The sequence below is a fragment of the Dermochelys coriacea genome, chromosome 24 (genome assembly GCF_009764565.3).
Source record: "Dermochelys coriacea isolate rDerCor1 chromosome 24, rDerCor1.pri.v4, whole genome shotgun sequence".
Classification (NCBI taxonomy): Eukaryota; Metazoa; Chordata; order Testudines; family Dermochelyidae; genus Dermochelys; species Dermochelys coriacea.
The window spans coordinates 1,693,710-1,714,531 of record NC_050091.1 but is presented as its reverse complement, the minus strand read 5'-3'; the positions used below and the strand labels follow the sequence as shown (position 1 = coordinate 1,714,531).

The window sequence follows — 20,822 nt, the reverse complement described above, 5'->3', positions numbered from 1 at the left end:
TCCTGCTCCTGCTCCCATGTGTGGCAAAGCCCTTGCTGGCACCGTTGGGAGCAGGACTGTGGCCCCATTTGGGGGGGAATGGGAGCTAGTGGGTGGCAGGGCCAGGTATGAGTCAGGGGGCAGGGCTGGCAGGAGGGGGCGCTTGTGAATGGGGTGAGAGGAGGGTCAAGGGAGCTGCGCTTGCAGCATGGGGAGAAAGAGGGATCCCCCTGCTTTTGCTCCCCTTGAGCCCCAGAGCTTTGGGTTGGGGGGATAGAATGGGTCCGCCAGGGAGAACGGCCTCTGGGGTATGACCCCTGGCACCTACCCACCCTGGGCCCTGGGGCAGGAGCCCCCCCCAGCCCCTGCTGCCCACCCTCCCTGGCCCTGCCCTGGGGTATTACCACCCGCAGTCCCTAGTGTATCCTCTGGCTGCCATAGCCAGCACCCCCTCCCCCCTGCACTGAGGGGGCCTCGTCTCTGTGGGGGGATTCCCAAGGGCAGTTCTCACCCCCCTCCGCTCCCTCTCCTTTGCCCGGGGCCAGTCTCCAAAGGACCTGAGACTGAGCTAGGGTTTTGCTGAATTCATTCAAGTCACAGACTCAGGGGATGCCCCCCATGCCCTCTGCCCCCCAGCTCAGATGGATGCAGCAGCCTCCTTCCCGCCCGGAGGGTACGATTCCCCCCACCCCGCCCCTGCCCACACCAGGAGCTGCACCCGCCAAGCGGGCGAGTGGAAAAGCAGCCCAGTGAATGAGCTCTGTGTCAGGCTGCAAACAGCTCCCCGACCCCCGCCCCAGCCCCAGGGGGAGGGGGAGGCCAGGCCAGCCTGGCCCCACAGCAGGGCCCAGCTGGGCTGCCCTGGCTAGGGGACTTCCCAGCCCAGATGTGTGGGGAATGAGGGGCTCCATCCTGCCTGGCGCTGAGGGGGGATCTGCTCTGTACTTCAGGACACCCAGATGGGGGTCAGCGCCCCAGCCGGAGTCCCTGTGCAGGATTCCAGCCACAGGCCCAGGGAGTGGGCTCAATCCTGCACCTCCCAGCCCGGGGACTTGTCTTTAAACCCCTTTGGGGAATGTGCGTGGCCCAGCGAAATGCCAGCCGCCTGCTCCTGCCCCGTCTGGCCATGCCGCACCCCAGACGGGGCAGGGAGAGGGAGGGTGGGGGGCTCCGGGGGCTGTCAGTCCAGATTGGGTCTGGGGGAGGGGGAACAGAGGCAGAAATTGGGGGGAGTCAGGTGCGGGACGTATCAGTCCCATCTCCTGTTAGAGCCAGAGCCCGGACACAGCCCAGCAGCCCCTCCTGCCCCCCTGCTATGGGGATATGAACTTTAACATGTTCCCCGCCGGGCAGAGGAGGCTGGAGTCCCCAGACAGACAGCAGGCGTCTCCTACTCCCAGAAACCTGCTTCAGGTTTCCCGGTGCTGCCCATCCCCGTGGCGTCGGAGTTGATGTCTGACAGCTACAGGTGGGAGGCCACTGGGGACGATGATGTACGTGGCGGGGGCAGGTTATTGGTTTTTTAAAAGGTGCAACTAAATATTGTCCCCGTTTGGGCTGCGCCACCCCATGCTTTGCTCGTCTGCTTCAACTCGAAGCTTTGTGAGGCAGGGGCCATGCCCCCGCTCTGCCCCCAGCCCAGCAGGGTTTCGGGTCTGTGCACTGTTGCCCTCCCCTGCTCAGCTGTGTGTCATAGTCTCTCTAGTACTAAAGGAGATTCTCCCTTTGTTCAAGTGGCAGCAGCCTAACTTTATGGGGCAGGAGGGTGCGAGCTCTAACTTGGCTGTCAATGTGACATTCTCAGGCACCGTCGGGGTGCCGGGAGTTTTTGATGTTGTCTTATACTGCGGGGTCCCAGAGCACCGTACAGGGAGGCCAGTGGGTGCCGAGGTGCCATGGGGCTGAGCGGGGAATAAAGAAATGTGATCGCTAGCCGAGTAGATTAGACAGAAGCGCTTCAGCCGGCTGTGAAATGCAGCCACCTCTGCAGTGGAATGCAGGGGCGGTGCTGGCCGGGAAGAAGCACGCCACGTGTGACGGAACCCGCAGGTGGGGACCCAGGATATGATTAGCTCCCAAATTGGTGTCTGCATCGGAATTCAGGCCAGCCAGCCGGTTCCCCCCCGGGCTCTTGTGCAACAGAGCCACGGGCTCAGGGCCTCCCGTTAATGTCTCATGGGAAACAACGGCATCTCCTGCCGCACAGCGACCCCTAGCACCACGCCGCGGGTCAGCACTGACTGCCAGGGGAGAGCGCCCCCGCAGACCCCCGCCCCACCCCACTCCCTGCCGCACAGCGACCCCTAGCACCACGCCGCGGGTCAGCACTGACTGCCAGGGGAGAGCAGGTCTCCCTCCTGGGTTCTGTATTTGCAGCAGAGGGAGAGAGGGGGATCCCCTGCTTTTCTGAAAATCCTAGAATCTCAGGGTTGGAAGGGACCTCAGGAGGTATCTAGTCCAAGCCCCTGCTCAAAGCAGGACTAATCCCAAATTTTTGCCCCAAATCCCTAAATGGCCCCCTCAATGATTTAACTCACAACCCTGGGTTTAGCAGGCCAATGCTCAAACCACTGAGCTATCCCTCCGCCCTTGCTGCTCTCGACCCCCAGAGCTTTGGGCTGGGAGGGTGGAACTGGCTCCCCCAGGGACGATGGCCCCTGGGGTATGAGCCCCCGCTCCCAGCCCGCCTGGGCTCTGGGGTATGAGCCTCTGAGCATGAGATCAGGTACGGGGGCAGCCTCCCGGGGTATTAGGGCTTGGGGATCACTCTGCAGGTGTATCTGGGGGCAACCAGGGGGCCACCCCAATCCAGAGCGGCGTGACAACCACTTCCTCCGGCAACACCCTTGTGCCCACCCGGCCGGCATTTGTCACAGGCTCCGTGTCTGTAACAGGAGCTGCGTCGAGCCCTCTCTAGCAGCCGAGCGCCGGGCCAGGAATCTGGTTTCCTGGCTCTGCTGTTACCGCAGCAACCTTTCAAGCAGGGATTTTTTAATTTGACAAGGGGCCTTTATATAGACATGCAGCGCTAGGCCGAGGGGTGCTCGGGTCCGTTACCCGATAGGGCCCCCCCGCCGTGCCATGCCGGCTCCCATTGTCCAGCAGGAGCCGCCAGGAGACATCCGATAGCCGAGGCCTTGTCAGCACCGGGGGCAGCGTGAAAGCAGCAGGATGGGTTACAGGCGTCTGCGCCACCGCGGCTGGCACCGGTTCAGGACAAATCTACCAGAGTGTTCCACAGCACCAAGCCAAGGTACTGGAGTAACACTCGGACAAAGTACTGGCGTAACAGTGCTGAGCCGTCTGGCACAGTGACCCCACAAATGCAGTAGCAATGCCGAGCCAAGGTACTGGAGTAACACTCGGACAAAGTACTGGCGTAACAGTGCTGGGCCGTCTGGTGCAATGATCCCACACTGTAGTAATGCTAAGCCAAAGTACTGGAGTAACACTGTTGTGCTGGCTGCAGTAATGACCCCAAATACCATCACAACCCCAGCCTGCTGCCATCCAGGGTCCCCAGTACTGGAGTACCGTTGAGCTGGCCCCAGCGGCTGGGGGTTCGAGCTAGACAAATGCAGGCTGGAAATCAGGTGCCGCTTGTTAACATTGAGGGTCCATTAGCCAGTGGGACAATTTACCAAGGGCTGGGGGGATTTTCCAACAGTGGCCATCTTTGGGGTGTTTTCCTGGGGGCTCTGCTCTGGTTCCAGCAGGAATGAAGGCAGGGAAATCCTCTGGCCTGGGCTACACAGGAGGTAGGACAAGATTGCAGGGTCCCTTCAGGCCTGGGAATCTGTACAGCTGCCACTTCAATCCCAGGGCAATGGTGGAGGAGAGAGTGGCCTGTTCCTGCAGAGCCAGCAGGGCTCCTGGGGTTGAGGCCCCGCTTTGAGGAATGGGGTCAGTGGGATCAACACAGTTGCCTGCGCCCCTCACAGCTGTTAAATGGCCCCAGAGAGCTGAGGGGCTGCTCACGGATTAGTCCCATGGAGCCCCCCTTGCCCCTTAATTGGCCCTGGTGGCGAGAGAGGGGTGCGCCTTCAGCATCAGATGTTTAATGATTTGTGCCCCCCGGATTGTCTTCTCTTCCGAGGTACTGTGTATTGTCTTCTGAGCCCTACTGAAAACTCGACCCCTGCGTAGGTGCCTCTGGGTGGGGCTGAGATGAGGCAGAGCACATGTGCCCATGCAGGGAAAGGCATGAGGCACATGTAGCTCCGTGTGCATGTGTGTGTGTGCACGCATGTTACATGCTGTGCAGCACCTAACACAGACGAAGCTCCCCCACTACAAACAGGCCCCTCCGCTGTCTCTGTCCCTTTAAATCAGGTGAGCACTGGACCAGCATCGCCAGCTGGGCCGTCCAGTCTCTGGTATCAGATCCTCCTGGAGGGAGGGGGGCTTCGCTCTTATTTAAAGTCACTGACCAGCCAACTCAGGCTCACTCTGCAAGCGCGCTGAGCCAGCCAGCTGTGCAGGGGCGCTCAGGTGAGCCCAGGGGCCGGACGGCTATATGGGGAGGGGGGAGCCCAGCTGAGCCCAGAGGCAGGTGGCTGTACAGGGGGGAGTCCAACTGAGCCCAGGGGCCAGGCAACTGTTCAGGTGCGGCCCAGGTGAGCCCAGGGACTGGGTGTCTCTACGGGGGGGAGCCAAGGTGAGCCCAGGGGCCGGGCGGCAGTTCAGGTGGGGCCCAGGTGAGCCCGAGGCCTGGTGGCTCTACAGGAGTGAAGGGCTACTGCCAGTGATTCCCCACAGAGGTGTCACCCCTGCTCTGATCTGCCCCCCTTTGCTCTGGTTGGGACAGGGCTTTGCTAGTGGGGCCGGCAGCTGTCTGCCAGCTCTGGACACAGCCAGGCAGGTGGAGACCAATAGCTCTGGGTCAGAGCTTACTTTGTGCAGGAGGTGGGGACAGGGGCAGCCAGGAGAGGAGGGGGCTCCGAACCTGTTTGTGCCACGGGCGCCATCTGACCCCTCAGCTCCACAAGGCCCCTGGACAGGAAGGCCCCACCTGGGCAGCTGCCACTGCTGCCCCAAAAGTTTCCCTGGGGGTCTGGCGGGCTGTAGGGCCAGATCCTGCCTTGCCCCCCACGGGCCCTGTTCCTCCTTCCCCGGCACCTCGTGTTGGCCTTTCCGCCACAACAAACCCAGTGGCAAGAGAACAGGGCTGATACCCACATGGTGTGGGGCAGGGGGTCTCCTGGCCCAGTCCTGGCTCGTGGCTCTTTGGTTCCCGGCAGGCAGGGGCGCCCATCCCCAGAACCGCTGCCACTACTCGGCCCCCAGGTTGGCAGCCTCTGTGAAGAGACATGGGGCTGGCTGGGGTCCACAGGCCACTCTCCCCCACCCGTGGGTCCCTCCAGGCATGTTGGAAGGGAGGGGCTGGGCCCCTGCTCCTTGGTAGCCCTTCCCCAGTCCCCAATCCGCGCCACCCAGACCCTGGGCTCCTCAGCCCTTCGAGGTGCTTTTTGCAGAGCCGGCACGATGGCGTCTGAGCTAGAGCGCGCCATGGAAGGGCTGATCGCCGTCTTCCACAACTACTCCGGCAAGGAGGGCGACAAGCGCAAGCTGAGCAAGAAGGAGCTGAAAGAGCTGCTGCAGAACGAGCTGGGCTGCTTTCTGGAGGTAGGGACCAGCCCCCCAGGCCCCATGCTAGCCCCAGGGCGGGGCAGTGAGAGGGAGGGAGCAGGCAGGCCTAGGGGACCGCCCCAGGCACTGGGTGCCCCCGCCATTCCAGCACAGGGACCACATGATGGCCTCTCCCCTGAGCCATCGCTCCCCCACGGGCGCTGGCCTCTCCGCTCGCGGGTGGTCGCCAGGGGCCGAGCAGGGATTTGAGACGTCAGAGCCATGCCAGGGCCCGGGACAGGACTGTTGCTGCCCCGGGCATGGGCTGGAGAAGGTTCCCACATGCCAGGCGCTGGGCTCCCAGCTCCTCCCAGGCTGACGGGTCTCTCTGGTATGAAGTTTCCCAACATTCCTCTCCAAAGTCCCTGGCTCCCAATGGCTTCTCCTCCCCCACTGCAGCTCTAAGCCTTCCCCTCCCCACTGACCGCTGCCCTCTCCTCCCCCAAACTAGGGCCTCTCCCATCCAGGGCCAGGCAGATAGCCCATGCCTCCAGCTTCCCAATCCGTCTCTCTGGCTTGTCCTGAGCACAGGACAGGGGCCTCTCACTGGGGATCCCCCAGCCACCTGGGCCCCTTTCCCCTCCCATAGGGGCAGCCCCCCTCCCTGGGCCCCATGCGCTAACCCTGCCTCCCCGGGGGTGTTTCCGCTGCAGACCCAGAAGGACGCGAGCACCGTGGATGGCATCATGCAGGACTTGGATGAGAACGGTGATGGGGAGGTGGATTTCAAGGAGTACGTGGTGCTGGTGGCCGCTCTCACCGTGGCCTGCAACGCCTTCTTCTGGGAGGACACCTGAGCAGGGAGTTTGCACCTCCTGGAGTCCCCTAGAGCCACACCCCACACTCCGCCCCCGTTTTGAGCCCGCTGCCGGCGTCCTCTCTAACCAGCTAGACAGAACTACTCATTAAAGGCACCAAACCCGCCCCAGTGTCCTGCCCCTTCCTCTGAGCCTGGGAGTGATGCTGAGCAGCGTGGGGAGGGATACACTGCTTAAGTGGGGCTGGGGGAGTTTTGTGGTGAGGGGGACACTGCTGCAGTAGGGGTGGGGGGGAACTCCTGGTCCCAAAGTCAACATTATCCCTGGTAAATGCATCCGATGAAGTGAGCTGTAGCTCACGAAAGCTTATGCTCTAATAAATGTTAGTCTCTAAGGTGCCACAAGTACTCCTTTTCATTAACCCTGGTGTTAGAAAAGGGTGGAGGCCACGCCTTGGCCCGTGGGGCTGGGCTCAGGGCCCTCAGCCTCGGGGTTCCCTGCAGAGCATGAGCTATCCATTTCCAGGACAGTGCCAGGTGAAGGAGAGTCGCCCCTCCGGTCACTCCAGCCATTAGCGAGACGACCCCCCCCCCTCGCCCCACTCTCCACACCCTTCCCCACTGCTCTCTGCACAGGGCCTCTCAGACCCTCCTCCTCTGACCCATGAACCAAGCAACCCTCGCCCTCCCCAGGCCTTGTTCCTTCGCTTGCCCCTGCCTCAGTGCTGGGAGCACAGGCCCTAAGCTCTGGTGTAACCCAAGTGCCTCAGCCGGGATCACTGCAGAGGCAAGTTTGGCCCTTTCTCTTCCCACGTTCATGCCCATTCGTAGCTGGCACCACATGGCCCAGGGCCCACCAGGCGGGACCCCTGCCCGAAGCAGGCCGGTGTCTGCAGGAAAGGGAGGCAGGAGCCTGTTGGGAGGGAAATGGGGACACAAGGGGGATGGCTGGGAAAGGGGGCAGGAGAAGCGTGGGTGGCTGGACAGCCTCCTGCTGGGGTGGTAGGAAATTTTACAAACAAAGCGCTGCACCCATTTCCCAGGGGGAAGAACCCGTTCTTAGCTCCTTTCCCAAGGGCCAGGTGCGGCCAGGAGCCCAGTAAACAGCCTCCTCTGACTGGTACCAGCTGTTCCGCTGAGCGGCCCGCAGCGCAGGGAGTGCCACCTTGTGGGCCTAGCAGGGCTGACACTGAGCATGACGGACGGACAGCTCCGAAGCCGCCCACCCTTTCTGCGGATTTGACACTTCTCTGGGACGGTGCCAAAGCACTTTGCAAACTAGATACCGGTGCTGCTGAACTGCAACCACCTCTGGGGTGGAGGGTGGTCATCTGGGCACAACAGTCAGGAACAGAGGGGGAGATTCTACACAAGAATAAGGCGGGGGGAGGGAATCTTTAGGAAAAATGCCCTGGCATCATTAATGTCTGTGCAAAGCTGACAGGAGCGCAGCATTGACAAGCTCGTCAGAGGCAATCAAACTGCACAGAGATTGATGTGTCTGTGAGCAGAAAGCAAAAGGACTGGAGAGAATAGGGTGGGATTTGAACCTGTGAACCCAAAGAATCTGTTGCTGAGCTCTGGCACCCCCCCCCCCGTTCTTGGCAGCAGGTTCTCATCTTCCCTTCCCACCCTTTGCAAAAGAGAAGCTCGAAGCCTGTGATGCAGAAAACGGCATTGAACTCCTAGCAGCAGATAATAAACTGTTTCGTCACAGCCCCAGAGACAAACCCACCACATTTCAAGGGAACACATGTACTCGATGGGACGTGATAGTCCTCTGACAAAAACATAAGCTAGGAGTAAACCCACTGCAGTCAGTGGAGTTACGAAGCTGAAGAATCAGGCCCACTAAGCAGGAAAAAACGTGATGAACCATTCAAGGGCTTGTTTAAAACGTCTTTTTAAATTGTTTTTCCATAGTGAAAGCGATATTAACCATGATCCCCAAGGCAGCGTTGCCAAGTGATTTTATCATGAGCCTCCTGATATTTGGTATTTTTCTTAAAGTCCCAGCTCCTGGAGTTAGGAGATGGCAGGACGCTCTCAGCTTTCGTTTACAGACAAAAATCCTTGGGGTTGTGGAGAAAAGCTGGAGAATGTGAATCAATGCAACCCTAAAGGCTCCAGAACCAGCAGAGAAATAGAAAGAACCTCACACTGATTATGTTTTAAAATCTCGGCATTTTTTATCCACTCTCATGATTTTTTGAGGACTGACTCACGACTTTTTAAAGCTTGAGGTTGGCGCTAACGCTGTGTGTATAATACACACGACGTTCTTCACCACAGCCGCTCACTTCCGCAAATACAAAGCCACAAGCACAATAGTGAGTGCATTCTCCCAGGAGTGCACAAATCTTGATTAGAAACCGATGTGGCCACTGCAGCTGAAGGAACAGAGCGCTGGAGCACTGACGTCTGCCCTCTGCAGTGCGGGTGCACATGTGGAGTAATTCAGTGGGGATCAACATCCATGTGAGTAAGCCTTATTTTTTTTTTGTAGTTTTTTCGTTGTCATTTTGCTGCCAGTTCCACCCCCTTGGCAGGCCCAGAATGGTAAATGGGCTGGCGCCTTTGCAAGTTGAGACTTTCTCCTGATGATTGGCATCTCATGCACCACATTCAAAGTCTTCATTTTACACAAACCCACGTTGTTTTGAAGAAAACCTGCAAACCGTGAATGGAGTGTAACTGATGCATTGACCATTGCCTGCATTTGCAGACAGCCTAAGCCAATAGCTCTGAGAGATGACAGCTGTCCCGTTGACACAGAAGCACGAGGGGTTTGTGTCAATGCTGCTAGCTGGTTTGCTGCTGAGCCGAGTAGGCTAGAGGAATTTCATATTAGACAGATCTGTACAATCAACTGGACTGATTTTGGTGTCATGAGTGGGCAGTGTTTGGGCCAAGGACTTCCAACCCCTGAGCAGGGTAGGGTGAAGGGCCACAATCATCTATCCGATAGATAACACACAGGAAGTGCAGGCTTCATCCACTCAGCGTGCTAATTACCCAACCCTGGGGGATCCCCTTCTGGGAGCCCGAGGGGGAGTTCAGTCCCTGAGGCCTCTGCTGATGGTCGCTATCACCTAGGGTTGGGTCTGAACATGGACCTAGAGCGAAATCCTAACCCTGCCCCCCCACCCTCACACAGAAGCAGCCACGCGCTGGAACGACTTTGGGGCCATGGCCAGACCTGCCACTGAGCAGGGTGCAGAACCAGTTCTCGCAGCCCACCCTGCAGGGCAACTGCTGCGGCCAGGTTATCCCAGCCAGAGCAGGGGAACCCCCCATACCCAGCTGCTTCCAGAGGGGCCAAACCCCAGAACACTGGGCTCCCTCCACCCAGCTCGGGCCTCACACCCGCCTTGGGGCACAAGCCATGACCCCCCCTTCCAGGCTGGGGACCCCCCAGCTGCACTGGGGCCCTGCCCCCTGCCCTCTGCCCCAAGTGCCCCCTATGTCCCACCATGCCCCCCCCTCAGATCCAAGGCTCCGCCCATGAGGCCCTCCTAGGCCCCGCCCTCTGTCCCAAGTCCCGCCCTCCCGAGAAGGGAGTGGTCACGTGGCGCAGCCCCCCTCGGGGGAGGGAAAGAGCGGGAGTGATCACGTGACACGCGGCCGCGCGAGGGGAGAGCGGAGTCACGTGGGCGCGTTCTCGCGGCTGCGCAAAACGCGGCGGCCGGTGGCCATTTTCCCCGGCTCGGCGCGCGGGGGGAGTAGGGAAGGAAGCGGCGGCCATTTTGTTTTCGGCGCTCGAGAGTGAGAGTGAGAGTGCGGCGGGAGCGGGCGGAGGGGACGGAGCCCCGCGGAGCCAGCCCCACCCCCACCCCCGCCCCGCAGCCCCGCCCGGAGTCCTGGCGACCGTCTGCTTCGGTGACAGAGGGGGCAGGGGGAGCCGCGGGGGCATGCTGGGGGCCCGGCTGAGGTGGGGGGGTGTTGGGCAGCCGGGGGCCGTGATCACGGTGTGGGGCCCGGCACGGGTCGGTGTCACGGCTGTGACAGGCCGCGGGCCGGGCTGGGGGGGGCTCCGGCTGGGGGCCCTGCCGTGCCTCGCCCCCTGTCTGAGAGCCCGGGGAGATCAGCCCGGCGGACCCCCCCCGGCGCCAGCACTCCCGCCCCCCAACGCTCGCGGCCAGCGGCCTTCCCGCCCTGCGAGCCAGGCGTGGGGCTGAGAACCGGGGCTGGCCTCTGCGGGGACTAGCCCAGGCCAGGCCTCCCCGCCCCCGCCCCCGCCCCCGCCCCCGCGGTGCCGTGCGGGGGGCTCTGCAGGTCACGCCTTGCCCCCCATCTCTGGGGCTGGGCTGGGCTGGGCTGGGCTGCCAGCCTGAGGTGTGTTCCTGAGGGTACGAGCGGGACGCTGAGCTGCATGGCTGGCGCGGGTCCATGTTTACCCCTCCCGTGGAGGCCAAAACCCTCCCCGGGCTTTGGGCCCCGTGCGGGCGGCGGTTCAAACAGCGCCGGCGGGGAGTGAAGTGCCGGCTTTGTTGCTGATTTCAGAGCGGCCGCCGGGAGGGCTTGTGGCACCTTAGAGACCAGCGCATTTATTTGAGCCTCAGCTTTCCTGAGCTGCAGCCCACCTGTGCTTCCCTGACCGCTGGGGTGGGGATTTTTTGTTGGGGACCCATGTCCGGCTCTTTGTGAACTGCCGGTCGAGCCGCTGCGGTTGTGGGGACGTCCGTATCTGAGCGCATCCCAATCCCAAATAGAAATAACCGTCCTGCTGCTCTCGGAGAATAGCCCTGTCCAGCCGAGCGATGGCAGTAAGTCGTGTTTCTGACGGCTAGTGTAATTCGGATGCAGCCTGGATGGGCCCATACCTGCTCTATAAAAAGCAGAGATGTTGAATAAGGTTGTAATGTGTTTGGTGTGCAGTTGTGGGGCATAGCCTCCTTCCCTGGGCCATCAGCCTGGTGCTTGGCCCGCCTGTGCGGGGACTGCTTGCAGGGGAGGGAGCACCGGCGTAACTGGCTAGGGTCTGACGACTGATGCCTCTGTTCCCACTGAGCTGACAACTTGGGTAGAGGAACTATTGCATCCAGAGCCTTCATGCCTAGTGTATCAGAAACTGAATCCAGAATCAGAAAGATGAATTCCTACTGCTCTCTTGCTTAGAAAAACATAACCTCATTGAAACCAGCCAATTAGAAATGATGGGTCTTCACCAGGCTGTTAATGGCATAGATAGGTGAGATCTTCACTGGAAGTGGAGTTTAATGTTTCTCTGGCATTAGTCTGACACACAGTTGAGAGATGAGATAGCATAACTCACTAGTTTGTTGAAACTTACTTTTTAGGACATTTCGCGATGCTATGAAATGCCCTGCTAGGGCAATCGCATCACTGATTGAAGTGTTTCTTGGCTGTTTCTCACACACAAGTTTGGCGTGCAGAATCTAGCCAAATAATTTCATGGGCTCAGTTCTTCTTACTAAATCTGGCTATTGTTAATTTCAGACGATCGTGATCTGAAGATGGCTGCGCAGTCAGCGCCGAAGGTTGTGCTAAAGAGCACCACCAAGATGTCTCTGAACGAGCGGTGAGGAAGCCAACAGCAACTTCAGCTCATAAGAAATTTTTACTTAATTATCACTGTGTCCAGTGTCCAAAACCAACGTGGTTTCTGCCCTCTTTTAACCTAACTAAAAAAAAGGCAGGTGGCTATGTGCCTCTGTCTTAAGCCGCAACAAATGTGGTACACAAGGTTAAAAGGGCAATTATTTTGGAGGATTTTGTCAGTAGCTGTTTAATATTAAACTCTGAGACGTAAATGTGGTGGGATGTCTTATTAAAAAAAAAAGAGAGAGAGAGAGAAACCTCGCACCCTCCCTTTTTCTTCCACATTTTTACATTTTATATAGTTGACACTGCAGCATGGTAGCATGTTACCGAAGCTGCAGAAGGCTTGCTGCTTTGTCCAAGGTAGACACACGCATGTGGTCCGGCCTGTAAGAGGCACGCAGCAGGCCACCAAATCAGCCCAAAGGCCCTATAACAACAAGGTTCTTGGGCCTTGTAAGAGACAAATGCTTTGCTTCATCTCCATCGCTTTCCTTTCTTGGCACTGCTTTCTTTTTATTTCCTCTTTTAAAGATGCTCTTTCTTGCCATTAAGCTTTTGCAAATCTTTATTGATGAACTAACAGTGAAACTTCTGATCATATTTCACTTTCTCACTAACTCGCTCTCAGAATAAATGTTAATATCATTAAGCCAAGGAGAAATGAAGCCATTTATATGCAGTTCCTATTCCAGTGTGCACTGCAGTGAGCAGTAATCTTAGCCAGTGCTTGCGGTTTATGGCCGGGCAGGCAGATAGTTAGGTACAGAACAAGAGAGTTACCTGCCTGTTAATTTTGTTAGTTCCAGCCAGACCACATTGAGCACTTTGTGGTACTTAATTTCACTGTCATTTGAAGCTATTAGGATACTGCAGAAACTGATTACTGATGAGGAAGCTTACGTTCACGCCACATAATTTTTAAAGGCAGAAAATCCTTAATACACCAAAGAAATTCCCAAATGCCAAAGAAATTGTAGTCTAAACGAATGCACATGGTGGCACCTCTTTTGGTGATAGAACTGTCCTCCTTATAAGTATTATGCCAGATCCTTGATTTTCTGTTGGCAGATTGACACAAGTCTCATAAATATGCTTACTGCCCTCAAACTGTTAAACAGTTTTCCCCCCAAACTATCTGTCTTGGCTTTTACAGTCAAATTTCAGTTTGCTTTCCTGTTTCTTTGTAATGTCTTCTCCTGTCTCTCATGGCCATTTCTGCTTGTTGCTTGTTTTTCATAACTTCTTCCATCTTTGAAAGCAATAACTTAAAACTTTATCACTTTTGAATTAATATGTTGCACTTATCCAAATCTGCATTTCCTATTCTAGCACGTTTGTGGAAAACGAGGAATACATAACTCGCATATGACATGATCTAAGTGTACCACTTTTTACATAAAGTTCATGGGATCTGGAGCTCCAGTCTTGAGAGCCATGAAATGCCATAAATGTTTGTAATAAAACTTTATTTAAACACCCATTTTGTTCGACCTTGAAGCTTTACTAATATGCTGAAGAACAAACAGCCGATGCCAGTGAATATTCGGGCTACCATGCAGCAGCAGCAGCAACTGGCCAGTGCCAGAAACAGAAGACTGGCCCAGCAGATGGAGAATAGACCTTCTGTTCAGGCTGCCTTGAAGCTTAAGCAGGTGAGAGAAAGTGTCTTATTCCACTGCAGACAGTTGGTGATGCCTGTCAGCAGCTGGTGGCTTTTCAGGATATGAGAATTTTTCAAGATGTCACTTGAAAGTAAGAGCTGAGAATGTTTGGAGGGACTTCAAGAGAATTTCAGATTGTCACTGCAGATAAGTAATGCTTTATAGCCTGTTAATACTGCTTAGTTCAGTTAGCCAGTCATGTCTTCTGTTGGTTGGTTGTTTAAATCTCCTCCTTTGCTATTTTTCCAGAAGAGAGAACAACCTGAAATTTCACAGCTTTTTCCCTCTTCCCCCACATAAATGGTCTGATTCCAGTTTTCTGGATCTGCTGAATTCTTAATGCCTTAATCTAGCTGCTGTTGTGTTGCAACATGCTAGCTCTTTTTCCCTGTTAGTGCTTTTTTTTTTGAGGGGGCGTTATGCCTGTTTTTTTTTTTTTTTTTCTTGTTTTATGCTATTGCCAGCAGTTGTCTGAACAAGAACTACATGGACTAAAACTGAGTTCTTGGTTTCTCATAAATTCTTGCTAAGGTAACAAGAATCTTACTGTTCCTGTTATCCCTATAGACTGACCAGAGCCATATGCTACTGAGCAGCCCAAAAGTTGGCTTCCATTTGAATGTCCAGTGTGGAACAGCAGATCTGAGAAAGGTGTATTCATATTGACTTGTACATCACATTTAAAAATAGTATCTGTGCATTGCTCTATGCACAGTGAATGGGGTCTGCTAGATGTGAGCCCTTCTTGATAAGATAGTGATTAGAGTATGGTGCTCAAGAGGCAATTAGCAATGTTACTGGTGCTGAAGTGCTTCTTATCAGAGTATCTTGAACCGTAAAGAATGTACTGTGTTGTATAACCGTCTGTTAGAGCAGAGAAAGACTTGGAGAGAGATTCTCTTGAAATTTGTGTACATATGGTGCATGGAAATAAATAACACATGGGTCTGGAGGGTCCTGCTACACTGCTTTGTGCTAGCTTTAAATAGCAGTTCTGCATGACTCCAATACAGTAGTCGTTAAATATAATCCCAGACATCTTTGGGCACTGTAGGAGAGAACTGTGGAACATTCCTATTTGAATGACTTTGTCACGTAACTGCAATCTTTATCTTACTCTTGTGCTGGAGTTTGGTGTTTGTTCTTTCATGAAAGGAATGTAACTGCATTGCACTCAGAGCCCAGGAGCCTACTGTCCCTAAAATCAGGACCAGGTACTAGTAAGAGAAACTTTCTGTCTGGAGCTTCTAAACAAAAGCTATATGTGAATAATTTATGGTTTCCATAGAAAGGATTTATAGTATAATCTCATAAGGGCTTCACTAGTGATATAAAAGGATAGGCAAGTCTCATTTCATGAAGTACACTGTCCCCTTTGCTGAGTCAGTGAGTGGCTGAGTCTGTGTGAGGAAAATACAGACCCTCTCACTTGACTTCACTGGCACCTGTTTCACTTTTTCATTGGAACCGTTTACACACGTGTGCACACACACATACACTATATTTTAGGATTAAACACTGTTCTGGATCTTGCCCAACTGTTTAAGAACGAAATGTGTGTTGAGTTTGTTTCATGTTGGAACTTCTGATGGAAAAGAAGTTGGGGCACAGCTCCTTCTCAGTCAGCATAGGTTACGGTGGTCCAAAGCCACCCTTAGAGTCCTAGAGCACAGTGTGCCTCTAATGCCCTCTCTTGTGTTGAGGAACTTGGGCCGCATGGAGGAGCATTATGGAAATGCATATAAGTAAATCTGCTGTGGAGGTACTGCCAGCAGATCAAGTGAAGCATTGCATGCTAGGACTGGTATCATATATGGGTAGCTCTTTGGATGACAGCTACAATGTGTTCCTCTGGGAAAACGTGGGGACTCTAGTGTAGTTTAGTAGTGTTGGGGTGCTCTTCAGCAGTCATCACCAATTGACTTTGGAAGGTCTGTTCACTGGTATATAGGGGAACAGGGACTGTTCCTCTGGAGGAGCATCCTGTGCAGAATATTAGGGTCTTGTGCACCATTAGGAAGGCCATGCAGTCACAACTATGAACTCTCAAACTCAGCAGCCACCCCACTTCACTCAGGAAAGCATCATTTCCCCTAATGCGTGACCATCCCTTCCTATGTTCACCAGGTGCGAACCATTGTGCTTCAGTGCCCTATTCCAATGCAGACAGTACAAGGGGCAGGTTTGGCTGTGCAGGGTAAAGGGTTTGGTGTTGTAGACCTGTTGTGGTTCATCTAAAAGCTGTTGTACTGCCTAAAACTGTGAAATGCCTGAAATCTTATGATTGTACTCAAAGATAGCTGGTATGTAACATCATTCTAGTCTCTGCTGGCCACTCTCCAGAGAAGTTGGGCCAAAGCAGCTTTAAAATTTGTTATACCATACATTTGGTTCTTTGTGTCTAACGCAAACAAATCCCTAAATTAAGGCTGAAATATATTGGGCTGTGTGGTATAGACTGGGTCTAAGTGTTTCCTTAACTGCCTTGAACTGAGTTATTGGTCATTTGAGAGGAGAAAACAGTCTTGATCTTAACTCTTGGCTCTTGTGGTTTTTAGGTTGAAGCTTAATGCAGTTGTTTTGGAGAGGGTGAATATTCCTGTTTGTGCTAGCTTATAAAGACAAATATGGAAGGGTTTAGTCTCTGTGGATGTCTGGGGAAATCAAGACATAAGATTTTTCCAGTGAGATCACTGGATCTGAAACTTTAGGCATATAATTATCAGAGGGTGAGTGCAAAGGTCTCCTGGTTATAGACAATCTAAATTTTCTCTAGGAGTTTGCAGCAGGCTCATCACTAGTGCCTGAGCACTTTTCTCAAATGGAAGGCTGCAGCCCACCTTGGGGATTAGATGTCTGTTTCACTTCCTAGCTGGGCTTACACTTGACAGACTCTCCCTCTCTAGACAAGATCTTTCTTGAGACCTAAATACTTTGCAGTGGATCTTGGGCCCTATATAGATTCTGCTCCCTCTTTTTCTGGTGGAGATATCTGCTTCCGTCTATGCCGGTTGCATGGTAAGTCCCTGATAGCTACATGACTTTCCTGTTTTTAAAAAAAACTTTATTCCAGAAGAGTTTAAAGCAGCGCCTGGGTAAAAGTAACATCCAGGCACGATTAGGCCGGCCAGCAGGACCCCTGGCTCGTGGAGCTGTTGGAGGACGAGGGCTACCTATGGGTCAGAGAGGTTTGCCACGAGGAGCCATGCGTGGTGGACGTGGAGCGAGGGCGTTGCTGAGAGGAGGCATTCCCCTCAGAGGTGAGTATATTGTTAATATGGGAAATAAAATATCTCCGGTGGTGGATATTCAGTGACTTCTTGCTAAGTTTGACAGCTAGCTTCTTGTTTTGATTACCTGCTTGACTTTTTTCCTCACTGCATTAAAGGTCAGAGTTTACTTCGCGGAGGACGTGGTATATCCCCTAGGATGGGCCTGAGAAGAGGTGGCGTGAGAGGTCGTGGTGGACCTGGGAGAGGTGGTCTAGGCAGAGGAGCCATGGGTCGTGGAGGAATTGGTGGCAGAGGTTAGTGTGCTGACATTTGGGAAGGCATGAGGGCATTGTTTAGAGAAGAACCTTAAGCAGCCTTTAACTTTCACCTTCTTGGTTAAAATATAATGTATATAAGCACTTGTGAAGTAGAATCTCCTCCATAAAGATACACTTGTTTGATAATATGTCGTACATTGGATACAAACACTTTCTATTTTCATTTTCTGAATTGTTGGTTTTAGCAGCATTTTGCTGAAAGGCAAGATCCTGGTTGGTGTCACTGCTTCCCAGAGGGTTCTGGATAGTGGTGGTGAAACTGACCAGAGTCTTGTCAGTGTCACACTCCTGCTAGGTGAGGCTTTGGGTAGTGGCAAAAGCACTGGTGCAATTTCTGTACATCCAACTTTGCATTGTTTAACTTTCTACATGGGAATGAAGTGTAACCTTCACAACCATATGGTGCTAGAAACATATTCCTTAAATGAACGTCTAAATTATGCAGAAACAGAAGGATTAGCTCTCCAACCTTTACAGAGAAGCTTCCTACTTGCTGTTTAAGTGGAATTTTTTCAGGCCCTGGTTTTAGTAGTTCACTGGGAGTTTGAAAGGGAATCTGTTTCTTAGATACTCAGTCCTTTTCATAGTGCAGAGTATTAAATTACAACAGTCCCCAAATGGGATTGGCACTAGAACAAATGTAGGTTGCAATCGCACCTGACCTAGTGGAATCATTAATGCCCAAACTAGGGAATTCTCAAATGGGACATCACAGCAACCAGAGCTCACTGAGCCACATTCTGTGGCTTTTTATTTTAGCAAAAAGGCCCATTGATTTCTTTGCAGCACCTGTGTTCCTAGATGCTGTGGCAAATGGCAGGTAAGAACCTACAACTTCCTTGCTTTTGTGAATTAATATTGGAGATTAAACATTATTTCCTAGTCTTCCTGGTAAAATGACATTAATTCAGTCATAGTGGACTGCCAAAACAGGTCCCTCAGAAATAGATTGACACCGAATGTAAATTTGGTGGGATAGATGTAGAGCAAGCTTATTCCTAATTGTTAATGGCATTGCTGCTTTCTCTAAAGCTTGGTAGGAGGGTGGTGGGGAATAAATGCTAATTATACTTGGCTAGTAACTGTCTAATGCATCAAGGCACTAATGTATGTTAGGGATTAATGCCAGGCTAAAATGGTACCAAGCAATGTAAAGTGTACCATAGGGCTACCTTATGGACCCTGCCTTTGATGCTGATGGGCATGCACAGCCCAGTATAAGACTGCGACTTCAAAAGCTATCTCAATCAGTGGTGTCTTTCCTACTTTTAAAAGTAGACAGTAAACAAAGTACCTACACTGTATGGGTTGTCACTGTCACCTGGATGACACGGGCTCATTAGTGTTTTGTATGTAACAGATATACAAAAAATAGTCCCCACCAACTGTTGGGTCTGCTTAGGCTCAGGTGCAAAAACATTCTTGGTTAAGTCTTGCTCAGTAATTCTAGATTACTGACATTTCAGTAGCAGGGTTGTGTCAATACTAAATTATTTATGCTTGTTCAAAGGAGAAAACTTCCTGTTTAATGTGACAATAGTTTGTAACTTGCCCACAAGTAGGAAGTCATTAGTTCTTGTACTACGTAAAGTAGACGTGTATTTAGAGTGCAGTAAACATGTGGTGCTTTACAAAACGGGTTTAAAGAAAGGTCTCCGCTCCCAAGAGTTCAGTGTGATTTAGATAAACTTGCTGATAGCTCAGGGAGACATGAGAGGCTCTGTGAGAAGGAGACCCATGAAAATGGGTTTAAAGGGGGAAAAGAGGGTTCTTGTCACACCAGAGGAAAGAAAATATCCCATGTCCAGGGGTGGGGGCAGAGTGGGAGGTAATAGGATATGGAAGAGTATAATGAGCAGCTGAGGTTGGAGGGTGAACTGAGAGCAGAGATACTTGGGGTAACAGTTCTCCAGAGATTTGAACAGACACTTGATGCACAAGAAGAGAGACAACCAGGGGAGTGAGTTCACCGAGGGGCTGGTCTGTTCAGTAGCAGAAGCGGCACCGTTGGCCACCAGCCTGCCTCCACCTTGCATGTGGCTCTTACGTACCATGTAGTGCACAATGTGTCACTCGGTGGTCTCTACACTGAGCATTGTTATGTACCTGAGTGGCTGCTTCAGTGGCCTGCCCACGCAACTGTGTTGCCTTGCCTAGGTTGTATGGGATGGCTGAGTTGAGGGCACACAGGCAGCTGTAGCTAAACTCTTACTGGTGGGATTAGGTCAGATCCTTAATATGTTTGTTGCTCTTTCCGAGTCTGGTGGTGCATTTCAGTGTAGTACATAACTGTAATCTCGTTTCACTGTAAGGTCGTGGCATGGCAGGCCGGGGAAGAGGGGGCTTTGGTGGTCGTGGCAGAGGCAGAGGACGAGGAAGAGGGTCTGCACGTCCTGCATTGACCAAGGAACAACTGGACAACCAATTAGATGCTTACATGTCTAAAACAAAAGGACACCTCGATGCTGAGCTGGATGCTTACATGGCTCAGACAGATCCAGAAACTAATGACTGATGGTCCTTCTGATAGACTCTCATTGAAGTTAATGTGTATGTCAATGCCCATAAGCTAAAAATGGAAAAACCTGATTCATGCTGGAAGGACCTGCAGGAACAGGGGCGGCCCTGTTCTACCAAGAGATCAGATTTTAGTGTGTTCCTCTTACATTTTGATACTATATGTTGTATGAAACCTTTTTTGGATTGTTTTTTTTTATAATTTTTCCTAACTACTCTGAACATGAATGTGACAGACGAGCTGCAGATACAGCCACTGACATCAGTGCTGGTGTGTGCTCAGCACGCCAGCCCAGCTGCGATGGCACACTACGTTCCTTTGTGCTTATGAAGGGGAAAAGTTGCATGTATGCCACAATCTGTGCTTCTTTAGGTGAAGTGCTCATTGGTGCTGAATACAAGCTATGGGATCACATGGTTATGTGCCTATTACTCTTAATGGTTTGTTTCAGGACAGGAGTTGATCCCATAGTGTAGCTAAAGGGTAAATATCTACGTTTGCAGTTTTATTGTTGCAATAACTCATTTGAAGTAAACATAGCAAAACGTCTCCCTCCAGGACTGCCTAATCAATCAAATTCAGGTTAAGGAAGATAGTGCTTCTCTATTGTAGACATGTCAATCTTTTATTTTGTACCAAAAGGTCATCCCCACTGGTTGCTAGCATTCTAACAGTAGTACAGAGAGGATTTTCTAGGTTAAAGACTGTTTTTCTGATAAAATTTGAATTACTTTTGTATCATGTTTGAAGGGATGGCACTAATGGCTTCTGTGTACCAAAATCTAGAAAAAGAACTAGCTTTTGTTTTAAGGATCTTGAAACAAGCACATTAATGACGTCTGTGAAAGTAAATCATGGGTAGAATAGTCTCTCCAAAATAGTGGGTCCAAAATTGGTTTTATCAACAAGTGCTGTTACCTTTCAGTGTAACCAAAACTGAATTTTCAATCCAGACCAACTTTGGTGACTTCTGTGGCGCATTTAACCTAGGTTGGCTTTAGAAGTTGAGAAGGGGTTTGCTTCTCTCTCCCCTCCCGCCCTTCCCCCCCCCCCCCCCCGAAGATTTAAGTTCAACCATCCTGTGAACTGTTCCAGTTTCAATGGAATCTTGTATTTCTTGTTCGTTGTGACAAAGGAGAAACAATTATAAAAACAGTATGTGGA

General features: G+C 52.6%; 2 protein-coding genes and 1 long non-coding RNA gene across 13 annotated transcripts in view; 2 read left to right on the top strand and 1 right to left on the bottom strand.

The window, feature by feature from the left end:
• Positions 1–6,531, top strand: part of S100A1 (S100 calcium binding protein A1) — a 6,953-nt gene extending 422 nt beyond the window's left edge. Inside the window, exons 1-3 of one of the 2 annotated variants that reach the window (XM_038382825.2) lie at positions 4,200–4,470; positions 5,454–5,604; positions 6,261–6,531. In XM_038382825.2, coding sequence (XP_038238753.1) covers positions 5,464–5,604; positions 6,261–6,404 — 285 coding nt within the window. In that variant the 5' untranslated portion in view covers positions 4,200–4,470; positions 5,454–5,463 and the 3' untranslated portion in view covers positions 6,405–6,531. Of the gene's footprint in view, positions 1–4,199; positions 4,471–5,453; positions 5,605–6,260 lie in introns of those variants that run through there. The other variant, XM_038382826.2, reaches the window with a different exon arrangement.
• LOC122457342 overlaps positions 1–11,825 on the bottom strand; it is a 21,258-nt gene extending 9,433 nt beyond the window's left edge. Inside the window, exon 1 of the long non-coding RNA XR_006276838.1 lies at positions 11,489–11,825. This is a non-coding gene — a long non-coding RNA (uncharacterized LOC122457342). The remainder of the gene's footprint in view (positions 1–11,488) is intronic.
• On the top strand, positions 8,676–20,822 carry LOC119847750 (chromatin target of PRMT1). Of its 10 annotated transcripts, none has more exons than XM_038382788.2 (7): positions 10,086–10,243; positions 11,825–11,906; positions 13,428–13,581; positions 16,664–16,850; positions 16,979–17,116; positions 17,927–17,960; positions 19,453–20,822. In XM_038382788.2, the coding sequence occupies exons 2-7, from the start codon at positions 11,842–11,844 to the stop codon at positions 19,583–19,585; spliced, it is 711 nt and encodes a 236-aa protein (XP_038238716.1). In that variant the 5' UTR covers positions 10,086–10,243; positions 11,825–11,841; the 3' UTR covers positions 19,586–20,822. The 10 variants fall into 10 exon arrangements, with proteins under 10 accessions (XP_043357742.1, XP_043357740.1, XP_038238711.1 ...); XM_038382787.2 differs by having other exon boundaries at positions 17,900–17,960; XM_043501807.1 differs by lacking the exons at positions 10,086–10,243; positions 17,927–17,960 and adding an exon at positions 8,676–8,842 and having other exon boundaries at positions 16,667–16,850.

What these genes read in the sequence shown, in the direction of transcription:
- LOC119847750 (XM_043501805.1), top strand. Translation starts at nt 11,842, where the DNA reads ATGGCTGCGCAGTCAGCGCCGAAGGTTGTGCTAAAGAGCACCACCAAG. An exon ending in AAGATGTCTCTGAACGAGCG is followed by an intron (nt 11,907 to 13,427) that starts GTGAGGAAGCCA and finishes TCGACCTTGAAG; the next exon opens with CTTTACTAATATGCTGAAGA. An exon ending in CTGCCTTGAAGCTTAAGCAG is followed by an intron (nt 13,582 to 16,663) that starts GTGAGAGAAAGT and finishes ACTTTATTCCAG; the next exon opens with AAGAGTTTAAAGCAGCGCCT.